The 15,265-nt window shown below is 41.1% G+C and overlaps 2 protein-coding genes across 2 annotated transcripts in view; both read left to right on the top strand.

The window, feature by feature from the left end:
* Positions 1–1,928: 1,928 nt before the first annotated feature.
* Positions 1,929–10,787, top strand: th (tyrosine hydroxylase). Its single transcript, XM_034878865.1, has 13 exons — positions 1,929–2,124; positions 2,602–2,802; positions 3,841–4,015; positions 4,143–4,231; positions 4,343–4,410; positions 4,494–4,544; positions 5,081–5,226; positions 5,367–5,502; positions 6,422–6,491; positions 6,572–6,628; positions 7,685–7,780; positions 7,894–8,027; positions 10,186–10,787. Exons 1-13 carry the CDS (start codon positions 2,041–2,043, stop codon positions 10,343–10,345), a joined length of 1,467 nt encoding a protein of 488 aa, XP_034734756.1. The 5' UTR covers positions 1,929–2,040; the 3' UTR covers positions 10,346–10,787.
* Positions 10,788–13,054: 2,267 nt separating this feature from the next.
* igf2b (insulin-like growth factor 2b) overlaps positions 13,055–15,265 on the top strand; it is a 6,665-nt gene continuing 4,454 nt past the window's right edge. Inside the window, exons 1-2 of the mRNA XM_034878866.1 lie at positions 13,055–13,292; positions 14,070–14,220. Of these exons, the coding sequence (XP_034734757.1) occupies positions 13,218–13,292; positions 14,070–14,220 (226 nt within the window). The 5' untranslated portion in view covers positions 13,055–13,217. The remainder of the gene's footprint in view (positions 13,293–14,069; positions 14,221–15,265) is intronic.

The following is a 15,265-nucleotide window of genomic DNA, read 5'->3' on the forward strand; positions in this document are numbered from 1 at the left end:
TCCAAGATTCCCAGATTTTTAACATGAATTACAACCTCATGACAAAAAACGAATCACACTTCCATTTCTAATTGTGTGCTAGTAGAGACTGAAGCATTCCCTGAACGTATATGTTATCTCAATTGTTTGAAATTGAGATAAAGACAACACTTGTGAATAGATTATGAAGTAAAATTTGATTTCAGAATTGCTTTTAAAACCCCAAATAAGTCACAGGTTAATTTGACCCAGGGGCTACGAGAGGGTCCCGAAAGGGAAGACAACAGAAGGGAAGAGTGTGTTCTTCACAACTAAGGAAACATCGGGCTGACTGCATGTTAGGGGTGTTAAAAGGATCTTCTTGGGGCTTTAACACAAAAGTTAAAGGTTATTAAGATAGCATGAAACTAGCAGAATCTCTTTGCGGTCTTTACTCCAGCACAGTGGGACATAGTGAGGACGCTTTTTTGTCCTCATTTTAAGTCACAGCAATGCACAAGCTGTTACATCCCCATGTCCCTAGTTGTTGTTCATTCCCAATGTTCAGCAGGATGAGATTGACACCAGAACACGCTACCACGGGTCCTTTAGTCCAGCAGCAGTCGGACTCTTCAATGCATCATCATAACTTACCACTGCTAGCTGTTTCTGCAATATGAGCCATCACTGGACAATATTCTGCAATATGCATATTTAAAAATGTATTAATCTGTGTCACCTCCAACACTGCCACTTCTATTTATCCACACCTTACTCATCAGTGTATCTGTGTATATATACTATCTGTTTATATAAGTGTCATTATTCTGTGTCATTGCTATTATTATTATTATAACTCATTCTATTTTTTTCTATTTCTTACAATACTTTCTCTACATTTTACCCTACTTTTGTGATTTTCTTTTGAGCTGCTGTAGCACAGGAATTTCCCCAGTGTGGGATTCCTAAAGTCCACCTTATCTTAGCTTGTTTTAAAGTGAATATATCTGAAATTACAGTATAATGCAATTTCTATCTAACGTTTTCTCTTTAAATTCCTTTCAGCTTTAAGAGTGTGTGGTCATTTCTGTTAAGAATGAATTCAGGTGTCAATAAAGGAGGAGTGAAGATGAGAAAATGAAGAATTAAGGACGGGGGATGGGAAGGCCAAAGGATTTTATAAATAGTTGTATCTATTTTTCCACTTGCTCAAATCGTGGGTATCAATGCGGTGATACTTGAAAAATGTGTTATTGCATCTTATATTTTACTTTTTCTCATACCAGCTTTGATTCACATTGCATGCAGTTTTATATCTTTATATGCATGTATCATCACATATATTCAACTTTACAGTGTAAGATTTGTTTCACTACTTTGAAAGTGGTATAAAGGGGTAGGAGTACACAGGTTTTACTTCTTTCTACTCCTTTTTGCATGTGTAAACAGAGATTTGTAAGTACCAGAAATAGGGGAGTTTGTTTAATTGTTTCTTATTTCTATTTTTCTGATGTTTTATTTCATTTACATGCTCAAAATTAAGATGTCAACCAAGTTATCGTCAAGGGTTAGTTGAACGCAAGGGAAGATAATTAGTTAATTTATTAGCCATTACTACTTTTAAAACCTGCTTTTTGTCTCACTCTTTTAGCAGTTTAACGTTCAATGGTCACAGTTTTACTGTACAATTCAACTTTAATGTGATACATTGGCCATATGTAAAGCTATGCAACTCTCTATAATAAAAGGCACTGAGCTATAGGTGTCTTTTAATGTGAAATGTTTTAAAGATCACTGACAAACATGAGGAAAATTCTTGTGCAGATTTTACAAAAGGTCATATCAATTGTGTTTAGATGGCTCCAGGTTGGGATGCGTCGGGTAGATTCTGAGCCACGATTCATTAAAGCGGGATTAGCGTGTTTGACGTCAGAAACTGCAAACAAATTACCCCATAAATAAGGGAACCTGACTGAAAAATAGGAAAAGCTCTGGGCGCACAGCACAGCCTGAGAGGTCTGGACAGCGCCACAGCTACACTGCCACTCGAAGTCGCACTTGGACACGCTTCTGCGCCTGAAGATGCCCCTTTCAAGCAGCTCCACGTCCTCCACGAAGAGCATCCGCAGAGCAGCATCCGAGCTGGAGAGGTCCGACTCCATCACGGTGAGAAATACAACAAATGGCCACGTTTTCTTATTTAGTTTTTTTTTTTTTTTTTGATATTCAAATACAATCAAAAACCTGTAATTGTGTTTTCAGTGATACGTCTAAATGTAGGATTGCGCGCGGAGGGCTTGGCGAGGGGACCATTACGCAGCGGCGATGCCTGACGCCCTGTATAGAAGACAAACATGCAGCTAATATTGTAACAATTGACAGCTAATATCAGCTGAAATGTTCGCAGTGGCAACTACTCAGTCTTAGCTGTGTCGTAGGTTTACTGCATTGCTGCCCTGAGGCGCATTTGGAGATGCGCTCCCATGAAGTATCCAAAGAGATATCCAAATAGTAAGAGGATCCCTGTAGTTCCCTCGCTCTGTTGGTGTATCTGTGTGCTCTGACAGTTTAATCACAACAGTAAAAAAAAATAAAAAATAAACATATGCAGTACGTCATGTTTTTTCTTTTCTTTTGGAACAGTCAAGGTTTCTCGGTAGACGGCAAAGCTTGATCGAGGACGCGCGCAAGGACCGGGAAGCCGCCGCCGCAGCGGCAGAGGCTGCAGAGGCCAGTGAGCTCATCGTGTTTGAGGAGGACAACGGAAAAGCGCTGCTCAACCTCTTCTTCACTTTAAGAAGCTCCAAGACACCTGCACTGTCGCGGACACTCAAGGTTTTTGAGGTATAGCAATAGTACATTACAATGATGTGTTGATGTGCGTATTTGGCCACAACGGGTATGGGGCACCACTTTCTAACAAGGCACACTCTATACAGACTTTATAAGTTGTATCTTGTGAATTAAGGAATGCTATACAAGTCATTTTATAAGGCGTAATAGATCATTTGTACACGTAACAAAAGAAAAAAACAACTATGGGTTCCAACGGGTTGGTTATTTTTGCCTACTTAGTAAGAATACAGTTATAAATTCATATTTTTTAAGGATCAGGGTTTCTCACCAGCCATCAAGGCATGAATAACAATAAGTTAATTGGAGTTTGGTCCAGATCGTCTGGAGTCATGAGGTAATTCGTCGAAGTGGATTTTCCTTTGTAACCCTTATTACCACTAGGTGGCGCCGGATAGCACATTCGGTGGAGCGGGCGCCCATGTCCAAAGGTGTTCTCCTCGACCTACGGCTCTTTGCTGCATGTCACCCCCCCTCCATCCTCTCTCCCCTCTCTCCCCTTTCATATCTCCAGCTGTCCTGTCTATAAAGGCTTAAAAATGCCCCAAAAATCACAAAAACGTTTGGGAAAATACACATGCTTGGAGACACATGATATATATGTCCCATATGCCGTGTGATTTATTAACAAATATATTGTAGACAAGTGCATCTCATTTTCTGGACAGTGAAATCCTGATCATCTATTAGAGATAATGACTTATAAAGCTCAACCATTTTAATGCTGGTTTTAACCAGCATTAAAATGCTGGTTTTAACCAGCATTAAAATTGAACATACTGCATAAAGCATACTACTTTACATGTAAAAAAATAATTGTATCTATTGGGCATACTTTTTCCTATCGACTGTGTTAAAGGCACATCCATGCACATTTAACATTAGACTTCAAAAGAGTGTTCTGCACGTTATTTGGACGTGCTTGTCTCAAATAGAGTGTTGCAGGATTACATCCAATTTTGGTCAGGCTGTGATTATAATCCTGTACTCCTGCAGGAGTTACATTTCAATGTGCTGACTGTGTTCTAGACATTCGAAGCTAAGATTCGACATCTGGAGACGCGACCATGCCGGAAGCTAAAGGACAGCCTGGAAGGCTTGGAGTACTTCGTCCGCTGTGAGGTGCACCTCTCAGACGTTAGTACTCTCATCAGCTCCATCAAGAGGAACGTGGAGGATGTCAAAACCACCAAAGAAGTCAAATGTAACTCCCTTTTGCTACTTTTAAAAAACAAAATTTGAAACCTGTTCAATATTTAAAGTATAAAGTAATCACAAAAATAACAGCAGTAAACTGAATGCATCTGGATCTGTTTCCTTTTCTGTACCAGTTCATTGGTTCCCGAAGAAAATAGCAGATTTAGACAAATGTCATCATCTGGTCACAAAATTTGATCCAGACTTGGATCAAGACCATCCTGTAAGTAACCACTTTTCCCAATATAAGGAGAATTAGGCTGCTTATGTTGTTGGACCAATATGTCAGGACACAGAAAATGCAATCAGCGTTTGATGTATTTGATTTAAACAGGGCTACACAGACCCTGCTTACAGACAGAGGAGGAAAATGATTGGAGACATCGCCTTCAGATACAGACAGTAAGATACAGTCTTTTGCCTGAATGCGGCACAGACGGAAGAGCAAAAAACAGACAAAAAAACTAATACTTGTTTGTCCTCAGTGGGCAGCCGATTGCCAGAGTGGAATACACAGAGGAGGAGATTAGCACATGGTAAGAGCATTTAACATGCAGTTAACACATGATGTGAAATTTCCACCTTGATTTGTCTTTCATGGGTGTTTTTGATGAATTAGTTACACATGGAGGGCACTATCAAAGCAGTCGAGTTGTGGCAGCTTGAGCTTGTCTGAACACAACTTGTATCAGGGAGCCGGGAACACACGACATGACAGGGATAATTTACAAGTCAATGGGTGTTGTTCATTTCGCTTGGACAGTTTGAGCCAGAACAAGAGTCAGTTATGAGGATTTACGACTCTGTGAAATACCAGGTAGAAAGGAATTTGGAAAGCAACTCTCAACAACAAGTCTTAAAAGCCTTGAAAGGCATTCGGACACAATGTAACACAATTAAATAGAAAATAAAGACAAGATACATTTAAATAAAACAGATTGAACAGGAGACTAAGAAACCTATGAATGCAGTCTACCAAATGTAGTTTTAAGATATTTACAGTGGATGCTGTGCTGTTGTTACCATACCTCAAACAGGGTTTTTAATATTATGTAATTATATCCCTAATTAGGAGGGAAGTCTACTCAACTCTGAGGGACTTGTACATCACCCATGCCTGCAGTGAATACCTCGAGGCCCTCTGTCTGCTGGAAAGGCATTGTGGGTACAGTCCAGACAACATTCCCCAGTTGGAAGACGTGTCATGCTTTCTTAAAGGTAAGAGGGGAAAAGAAACAATGAACAAATGATTAATGAGTACACTTTCCATCAGCCCTAGGGTTTGATTCTGTCTCTCTCTCTCTCTTGTTATCTACCACCTCCTGAACACACACGCACACACTCACGCACACACACAGAGCGTACAGGGTTCCTGCTGCGTCCAGTGGCGGGTCTGCTCTCAGCTAGAGATTTCCTGGCCAGTTTGGCGTTCCGGGTGTTCCAGTGCACCCAGTACATCCGACACGCCTCCTCCCCTATGCACTCCCCAGAGCCGTGAGTACAGCTGTGACTCCTCTTGCTTTGTTCATTGCATCACATCCCATTACACATTTCGGCCGTTGCCACCGAAATGTCCAATCAGTGTCTCAGGGACCGAACCTCCATAAACCTCTCAGCCTTCAACCTCTGTTGTTGTTGCTTTCTTCTCACTCTGTCTCTTAATCCAGTTTAAAGGTCCCATGACATGGTGCTTTTTGGATGCTTTTGTATAGACCTTAGTGGTCCCCTAATACTGTGTCTGAAGTCTCTTTATATAGACCTTAGTGGTCCCCTAATACTGTATCTGAAGTCTCTTCATATAGACCTTAGTGGTCCCCTAATACTGTATCTGAAGTCTCTTTTATATAGACCTTAGTGGTCCCCTAATACTGGATCTGAAGTCTCTTTTAAATAGACCTTAGTGGTCCCTAATACTGTATCTGAAGTCTCTTTTCTAGACCTTAGTGGTCTCATAAAGTGACATTTTTATGCCACGGGACCTTTAATGAAACTTTATTGGAATGTCATTTTGATCAAAAACATGTTGCCAAAGCATGCACACAAACAAAGTGGCTGCATAATGCCAAGAAATACATACAACTTGTGAAAATAAAGCTAAAATACAAAATGAAAAAAGTACTAAGTGATAAGTAATATAGATGAGAATTTAAATGAAAAAGCCATCCAATTTATAAGTAGTTATTTTTGTCTTCCAGTTCCGTGTTTTCAGTTTAAATACCTCACATTTTGGAGGAAAAAAAGGAAAATGTGGGCCGAAACTGAACTTCTGTCTTCACTTCTCATGTTTGCATGGATTTGTTTTTCCCTCTGTAACCATTGTTTTGCAATGCAATCAGAGTGAATTGCCAGTTTGGGATCTTAAAGTCTGTATTTAGTTAAATTTCTCTGAGTTTTTTTCTCTCTTTCTCTTCAGTGACTGTGTCCATGAACTGCTGGGCCACGTCCCCATGCTGGCCGACCGCACCTTTGCCCATTTTTCACAGGTGAGCGGGAGGACGGGCCTGCAGACTGATTTTCCATGCGGTGTTATTATGTTTTAATAACTATTGATTATTTGTTCCAGAGCCTTGGTCTTGCATCACTTGGAGCTTCAGATGAAGATATTGAGAAACTGTCCACAGTAAGACTCTAGTCCTCCAACACCAACAGTACTTAGGGACTGTACTAAAATGACTGAGGTGGAGAGAGGGGCTAAATTAATAATTCAACTTATGTTTTTTTTTTTTTTTTAACCGAGACCCTTTGCTTTGAGGTAAACCCTCCCCTTGACATAGAAAGAAATTACAAAAATATATTCCAACTCAGCCCCGATATCAAGTATATTAAAATAATTTATTAAGCAGCTTTGTTCAACACTCGATTCTGATTGGTCAATTAAAGCATTTTACAGACTGTTATTTCTAATTAGCAGACCACTGCTATGAATAACAGATCATCGCTATGGAAGCGGTTCTGATCATAGACTCTGGAGGATCATTATAAAATCTCTTACAAAAAACTCATTTTATCTCATCATCTTGTGTGAAATTATAGATTTTTTACTAAGTGGCTGAATAATAAGCAGTATAATGTACAGCCATGTATAGCCAGGTCCTGTGTGACCCACTCGGTCTACATTATCCCTTACATAATTGTAAGTTTAGAAGTGGAAATATGATTATGAAAAATGTAACAAGTGGGGCGTTCTGTTACAAAGCATCCCTGCTGCTCTTTATTTTTGTTGGCTTCTGAAAAAGTGGTGCACCCTTTAAAAATGTCTACTACTAGATGATTAAATAAACTGTAAAAAATAAAATCACAGATATAGAAACATGCTTTGTCCTCTTCATGTCACACTTTACGGGCCATGTCACACACAAAAGTCATTTCCTGGATGTAATATTTGAATTGAACCATTCAGTTTTTCAAGAAATCTCACAAGAAATCTAATACAATTCAAATCTGGGTCCAAAAAAAAAAATCAACCCCCCCCCCCCCCCCCCCCCCCCCCCCCCCCCCAGCCCCTACTCTCCCAAAACAATCAGACCAGCCTCCCTTCAGCCAGATGAAAAACTATGACCCACCCTGGTCATTTTATAGCATTCCCTTGTCTAAAATGTGACATACAACATATAAATTCATTTGCAACTCGGAGTCACTCGCTTCATGTTTCTTTTTCTTTTTTTTCTCCCATCAGCTGTACTGGTTCACGGTGGAGTATGGCTTATGTAAGCAGAATGGTGAGGTGAAGGCTTACGGAGCTGGACTGCTCTCCTCTTACGGGGAGCTCGTGGTGCGTTCCAGCATGTGTTCTCTGCTTCCTGCTTGAAATCCTTTCTCTGACTGAAGGAACGAGAGGCTCCAATCAGAGCCAGCTAATTCTCCATCTTTTTACTTTTAATCCAGCACTCACTGTCTGATGAACCAGAGACGAGGGAGTTTGAACCAGAGGCTGCAGCACTGCAGAGCTATCAAGACCAGACGTACCAGCCCGTCTACTTCGTCTCGGAGAGTTTTGCAGACGCCAAAGAGAAATTCAGGTACTGAACCACACATGCTTTCTTGTTTGGGCATGCAAATACACAGGGCCAGAAAGAAGAGGGAACCACAAAAGAGAGAGAGAGAGAGAGAGAGAGAGAGAGAGAGAGAGAGAGAGAGAGAGAGAGAGAGAGAGAGAGAGAGAGAAATGGGGTTATGTAAGGACACGTTCTAAGGTCAGAGAACAACTCGCCAACCCCGCAGGCCACAAACTTTTGTAGGTCAGCCATAGCAGCCCGAAACCAGCTGTTACTAATGTAGTCTTTCTTCCCAAGGCAAAACCCCTGGACTTGTAGTTTGGCACACGGTTCAAATGTTGCCCTGCAAAACAATTACCTTTATTGAGTGTTTTGAAAGCATTTAGTGTGTAGTAGAAACCAAAAGGCTTCGGGTTTGTAAAAGCCTGGCATGAAACAGATTTTCTATGTGGCGCTGACACATGCAGAATAGTCCAATCTTTATTTTGCTATGTATATTTTTTATTATCTGTATTTTTATTTTTCCATTCGGAGTACTTTATTTATCCTATGGTTAGACTTAATATCCTCTATACAATGGGGGGACTTACTTTTGCTATATTATTTGATTACACATTACTATATTTAATTTCACGTCACCTATTCACTTTCACTGCAATATATTTGTACTATTGCCACCTTACTTTACTTCAATCAATCAAAATGTATTTTTATAGCACTTTACAACAACCAGCAGGTATCCAAAGTGCTTAACAAAAGGAGTAAAAACATACAATAGAAAGAGTAAACATAGAAAACAGTAAAATCAGAAAAGGTTACAAAGAAACAAAACAATAAAAATTGGCACACCACTGCTACGTATTAAAAGCCAGACTGAACAGATATGTTTTAAGTTTGGACCTAAAAAGAGGGACATCCGTAACAGTACGCATATCAGGGGGTAACTTGTTCCAGAGTCTTGGGGCTGCAACTGCAAAAGCCTGATCCCCCCACCGTTTAAACCTGGACCTGGACCTCGGGACTTCTAAAACCAACTGATTTGAAGACCGCAATGATCGGTTGTGTTCCCGCACAGTTAAAATTTCAGACAAGTACTCTGGGGCAAGACCATTTAAAGCTTTAAAAACAAACAATAAAATCTTAACATCTATTCGGAAACGCACCGGGAGCCGATGCAGGGTGTAGAGAACGGGAGTGGTGTGTGCACGTCAAGGTGTATTTGTTAAAAAGCGAGCAGCAGCGTTTTGAACAAGCTGAAGACGTGAGATGGAGGTCTGATTCAGACCAACATAGAGGGCATTGCAGTAGTCCAACCTTGAACTGATAAAAGCATGAATGGCCTTTTCTAGGTCGCACCTACTCAGAAAGGAGCAGGCACTTAACAATATCTTCTGTTTATATATATATATATATATATTTATATATGTCTTTTACTGTAGAAAAATTCTGCGGTAACAAGGGAATTTCCCCACTGTGGGATGAATAAAGTATTATCTTATCTTATTTTATCAAAGTGCATAAATTATACTCATAAACCCAACACACTTGGGTTGGAATTCTCACACAGGGCAGCTGTAATGCATATATTCATGATTAGCTTAAAGACACCTTTGACTTCTTAGTCCAATATTTAGGGAGTGTATACACTCACCTATAGGATTATTAGGAACACAGTACTAATACTGTGTTTAACCCCCTTTCGCCTTCAGAACTGCCTTAATTCTCTGTGGCATTGATTCAACAAGGTGCTGAAAGCATTCTTTAGAATTGTTGGCCCATGTTGATAGGATAGCATCTTGCAGTTGATGGAGATTTGTGGGATGCACATCCAGGGCACAAAGCTCCCGGTCCACCACATCCCAAAGATGCTCTATTGGGTTGAGATCTGGTGACTGTGGGGGCCATTTTAGTCCAATGAACTCATTGTCATGTTCAAGAAACCAATTTGAAATGAATCAAGCTTTGTGACATGGTGCATTATCCTGCTGGAAGTAGCCATCAGAGGACGGGTACGTGGTGGCCATAAAGGGATGGACATGGTCAGAAACAATGCTCAGAGAGGCCGGGGCATTTAAACGATGCCCAATTGGGCATTACAGCTGTAATGCATATATTCCTGATTAGCTCAAAAGACAGCTTTGACTTCTAAGGTCTTACTTTTTGTTTTTATACCTCTGACAAGGAGGTATGTGGCCGGCATCAAGCGTCCCTTCTCTGTGAGGTTCGATCCGTACACCAGCAGCGTCGAGGTCCTGGACAACCCGCTGAAGATCCAAGGAGGCCTGGAGGGCGTGAAGGACGAGCTCAAGATGCTGACAGATGCCCTCAGCGTTCTGTCCTGATGACGCCCCCGGTCCCCCCTGCTGTTGTCTGCTTCCTCTCCTGCACTCGGAGGCGTCCGACAGTGTGATCATCTTTCTGTGCCGTACCTCCAGTGTGATGCTGTCTCTGACGAGTCACTGCTTGCCGTCGCTGGCTGATTGGCCGACAAGGCTGCAACCATTAAAAACCTAAATACACAGCGCGTGCGGGCAAAGTTTAGAGGTTTACTATCTCGCTGGGTATGGATCCATTTGTGAATAAACAAGGTTTTACAGACCGTTCATGCTTTAAAAGCAAAGTGTGTTGTTGTCAAATGCTGAACCAAAATCAAAGGGAACCGTGCTAATGAATGTATAAAATCAAACTAAATGGCTATGGAATATTTATTTTAAAATCCTTAAAAACTTATAATAAAATACATATTGAAGGGTATATTTAAACCATTGATTTTAATTAGATTAATTATATATATTTGGTGTGTTAAAGAAGGCTTTCATTTCCAGATATGTTAATCCAGTATTTTATTAATACCTCTTAAGTTGCTGATTTACTGTTTTTATGGTCTTTTTGTCTTGCAGTGTATACATTTATTAATACAAAAAAATATAATAACACATAGTTTCCATGTAATGTGCTGTGGATTGCGGCTTGAGTTAAACGAATCGATCAAATAATAAAGAATTGCAAATTAAAATGTGGCTGTCATCTTTCAATATTTCATTAAGGATTTGGTCCTGTACATACACATATAAATTTGATTATTATCTGTTCATATCATATCTGACCAAAGACATAGAAATCCTTTATAATAATTCACGTGGGCAATTAGGAAAGCTCTCCAATTAACACCTGTTATTGACACATTATTTTTATTGTGGCTATAACAATTATTAAGTGGAGTACTGTCCTAATTGCCTTTATAAACTATTGTCTTCATTAAGGATCCAGTCTTCATAGTTTCTTATCTTATTTATTATTTTTGCCTCATAATAGTTGACATGTGTCTGCCACAAGAGGGCACAAGAGCAGCCTGGCATGGTGGGCCCACCTCTTTTGGAACTGAAGGCCCAGCAGATTCCTATGGACCCTGGTCTAGTAATACATCTTCATAATGCTCCCCTCCTGCCTACAATCACAATGGGCTATTTTGCAACGTTATGACATGTTACATTACACACAAAAACAAGCTAATAACCATGTGAATGCCAAAATAGACTTGGATGTGAATTGGTCCACTTCTATTGGGGACAACAGAGAAAAGAAGGCTACAGTCAATGGTTAATACTGGGACAATGACCCATTGTTTAACTTGTTTTTAAAGGACACACCTTGGGGAGTTTGTCCGGACAGAGCTCCTGGTGGTCCAGGTCCAGGTAGGTGAGGTGTTTGGACAGCTGTCCTCCGCCCGCTGATGCTTTCCAACCTGCTGAAAGCAGAGACAAACAAACAGAGGTTCCGTCCCGGGACCACTAGGTGTCAGTCTGAGTCTAGAGACATGTCCTGGTCCTTACCTTCTGCAGAAGCCACACTCCTACAGCAACCCTCATGCACTTTTGTAAAGAAAAGAAAAGCTTACTGCTGCTCAATGTATGCAGTTGCTTATGTCTGTTGTTAATCTGCCTGGGCAACATCTGGAAGAGTTTTTTCCTGCTGGACGTTGAATAGTCAGCCACATTAATTAGCTTTAAAAAATAATAATATTAATGATATATATCAGTTGGGCATATACATATATATTACATACATAACAGTCATCCACACTGTGTGATTGCTACATTAATTAGCTTTAAAAATATAAATAATAAATAATAATAATAAAAATAATATTAATAATATAGATATCATTTGGGCACAATATATATATATATATATATATGTATATATATATTCTGTTAGTAAGCATAAATCACATATATATATATTTATAAACACACATACATACTATATACACACATATATATATATATATATATATATATATATATACATATACTATATTTACACACACACACATATACATACACATATACTATATATAGACAAACACATATATATACATATATATGCTATATATACACACACACATATGTACACACACATATGTAGATATTTATGTATACAGATATGTGTGCGTGTGTATTTATACACCCACACACATATATGTATCCACATATGTATTCACATATGTGTGTGTGTGTGTGTTTGTCACAACATTCTTCTTCGTTTCATCATGTGATTCAGCATTTGACAGATCAGTCGGTCAGTCCTGCTGCTGCAGCTGCATCATCATCCTCCTTTCTTCAGATGACCTTACCAATCACCCTCAGACGCGTTTGACCCCGGTGACTAGCGCACCTGAGTCCGAGGACAGCCGCAGACCTCGTCCTTGGCCCCTCTGCTCCCACTCTGAATGCTAATCGTAATTACAGCAGGGCGGAGACATTGACATTTCTCTTGGAGTCTGAGAATTACGTCTATTCTTGTTCAGTCTGTCCCGTGTGTAAACATTGTGATTGTAGGTTACAGTGCGTAAATGTGGAAAATGCCTATGGAATTGTTCCACATTTGGTGACTCTGCCTCTCTTTATCTTTCTCTCCCTTTAAGCACTTTTCCATAAACCTTCTCTGGACCAATTTTTCTTTCTTCTTCTTATTTTTTTTTTTACCCAGCCGTAAAGAGGAGGAGCGAGGGGGTGGGGTGTGGGTGTAAGGGGCGTGTGTGGCTATATAATACTTCTCCCTGAGAACTTTTGCCTGTCGCCTGGTCTTTGGGACAGCCTTCACACATCATCTCATATAGCCGCACCTAACTGGGAAATTAACTCACCTGCAACCTCTACAACCAAATAACCCCCCCCCCCCCCCCAACGTTTTTGACTACTGCCAATTGACATGGAGATCCAGCAAAGACACGGACACCACTCACTTTTCCACACCTGCAGGAGAACGGAGAGCAGCAGAATGAAGGTAACCAGAAGGAACAAATACTTTGTATACTCTCCGGCTGTGATCGAGCCCTCTGCCCGGGTTCTGTCCATGTTTTCTTGGTTTTATGAGTGAGAAACCTGCCTGGGTGTGCGCAGTTGCATTGATCCCATCATGTTTGCGTGTGCAATATGAGCAACCCGGGCATCTCTTAATTTGCATGGAGAGAAAGTTCACCCATGACATGGAGTGCGCCTGAAGCTTTTGAAGCATTTGTGCAACAGCTGACCTGATAGGATAGGCGAAGAAAAACTAGTTGAGATGTATTTGATTCTTTCTCGCGTCTGGATGACGCGCCGTTCTCTGGACACGGAGCAAACAGCTGGGGCTGTTTGTCGGCAGATAGGGGGCGGTAGGTCCGAGGGTCAGTGAGCTCACCACAGGGTGAGCAAGGGGAAAATATATGCTGAGTCTGGCTTTTCAGATCGTTAACTATCGAGCAGCCGGTCTTGCAACTTCTGGGGAGTTGTGTAAGAAGACTACTTTTTTTTTTCCCCCAGAATAAGCACTTCTCTCCGGTGTGACAGCGGCTGATAATTCCTTGGCACGCAATATTCTTATTGTTCTACATTGAAAACGCATTTAACACTGGAAGTCCCATTTTGTAGGCTACTTGAATGCGTCCTCTTAAATCACACTGAACATCTGGCTGTCATCGAACATTGGTTCTGTCATCACTTTTGAAATGTGTGCTTGCATTTGTTGATCCGGTGCTTTATTCTGAATTGTGTGCATATGTGTGTGTGTTTTTGTCTGCAGGTCAAGAGGATGTCTTCGTCCAGTCGCGCGCTGCTATTTGCACTGTCCCTAGCGCTCTACGCTGTGGAAATAGCCTCGGCGGAGACGCTGTGTGGGGGAGAGCTGGTGGATGCGCTGCAGTTCGTCTGTGAAGACAGAGGCTTCTATTTCAGTAGGTTTCAATCCCAGCACATGTTGGCACAATGGGATGCACACACGCTGTTTCCCTTTATTTTTAATATCATTATTATTTTTTTCTTTTTTTTTTAATGTCCCTCTGTCTTGGTCGTCCAATGGCACACATCTGTTTGGATGGCTGAGGCTATTGCTCTGTCTGTGGCTTGTGTGGTATGCGTGTTTGGTATTTTTTCTTCCTCACACACACACACACACACACACACACACACATAGAATGAGCGAAAGAGAAAGGGGGATTAGAGCCAGCTGTGTGTCTCAAGACCTCGTCCAGGCTCTGCTCTGCTGTGGGTGCGCATTCCCACTTAAAGCCCACATAGTACCTCTCATTGCATATGAAAGGCCGGCGAGCTGTGAAGGCAACCCACGACACAGCGCGACACAATGGGCCGCTTGTTTACCAGTTAAGTAATAGCACCCCAAGAGGCATACCAGTCACCTCAGTACCAGTGTTCCCAGGCCACACTGTTTTTTGATGTCAGGTTAAGAGGACGGCTCATTAACATCAGTTCTGATTATTGCTTCCATTGTAGTGGCGATGGGGATAGCTTGAAAGCATTATGTGAATGCATTGTGGTGGTTGTTAATCCTCCAATGGATAAGCTTCTGTTTGCACAGTCTGCAGTGTTTGGGACATGCAGGAGTTCACCTTATCTGCATCAGATATCTTTATTTTCATTTAAATATCGGCCCATCCTCTGCTTTTCACCTTTGACAGGCATGCAGTTTCTTTGTGTGCCGCCTGCCACACAAGCTTCTCTCCAGTCATGATGATTATTATCCAATTTAGGCCAACATAGATGTGCTTCCTTCCCTCCGCCTGCACTTCTCCTTCTCCTCCCCCCTGGATCACCCTCTCTTTCTCTCTCATGTTCCTCCTCCTGCAATCAAATCTCGCTTTTCCTCTCATGAGATTTGGGGCGCGGGACTTCCAACCGTCCACCACTTCACCTTGTTCTTCAATACCTTTCTGTTCCATGGCTCCACTCTCTTCCTCTTTTGTTTGGCGTTCTTTCCCTCTG

This window comes from Etheostoma cragini, chromosome 8 (genome assembly GCF_013103735.1).
Source record: "Etheostoma cragini isolate CJK2018 chromosome 8, CSU_Ecrag_1.0, whole genome shotgun sequence".
Classification (NCBI taxonomy): Eukaryota; Metazoa; Chordata; class Actinopteri; order Perciformes; family Percidae; genus Etheostoma; species Etheostoma cragini.

What these genes read in the sequence shown, in the direction of transcription:
- th (XM_034878865.1), top strand. Translation starts at nt 2,041, where the DNA reads ATGCCCCTTTCAAGCAGCTCCACGTCCTCCACGAAGAGCATCCGCAGA. An exon ending in ACTTGGATCAAGACCATCCT is followed by an intron (nt 4,232 to 4,342) that starts GTAAGTAACCAC and finishes TGATTTAAACAG; the next exon opens with GGCTACACAGACCCTGCTTA. An exon ending in ATCGCCTTCAGATACAGACA is followed by an intron (nt 4,411 to 4,493) that starts GTAAGATACAGT and finishes GTTTGTCCTCAG; the next exon opens with TGGGCAGCCGATTGCCAGAG.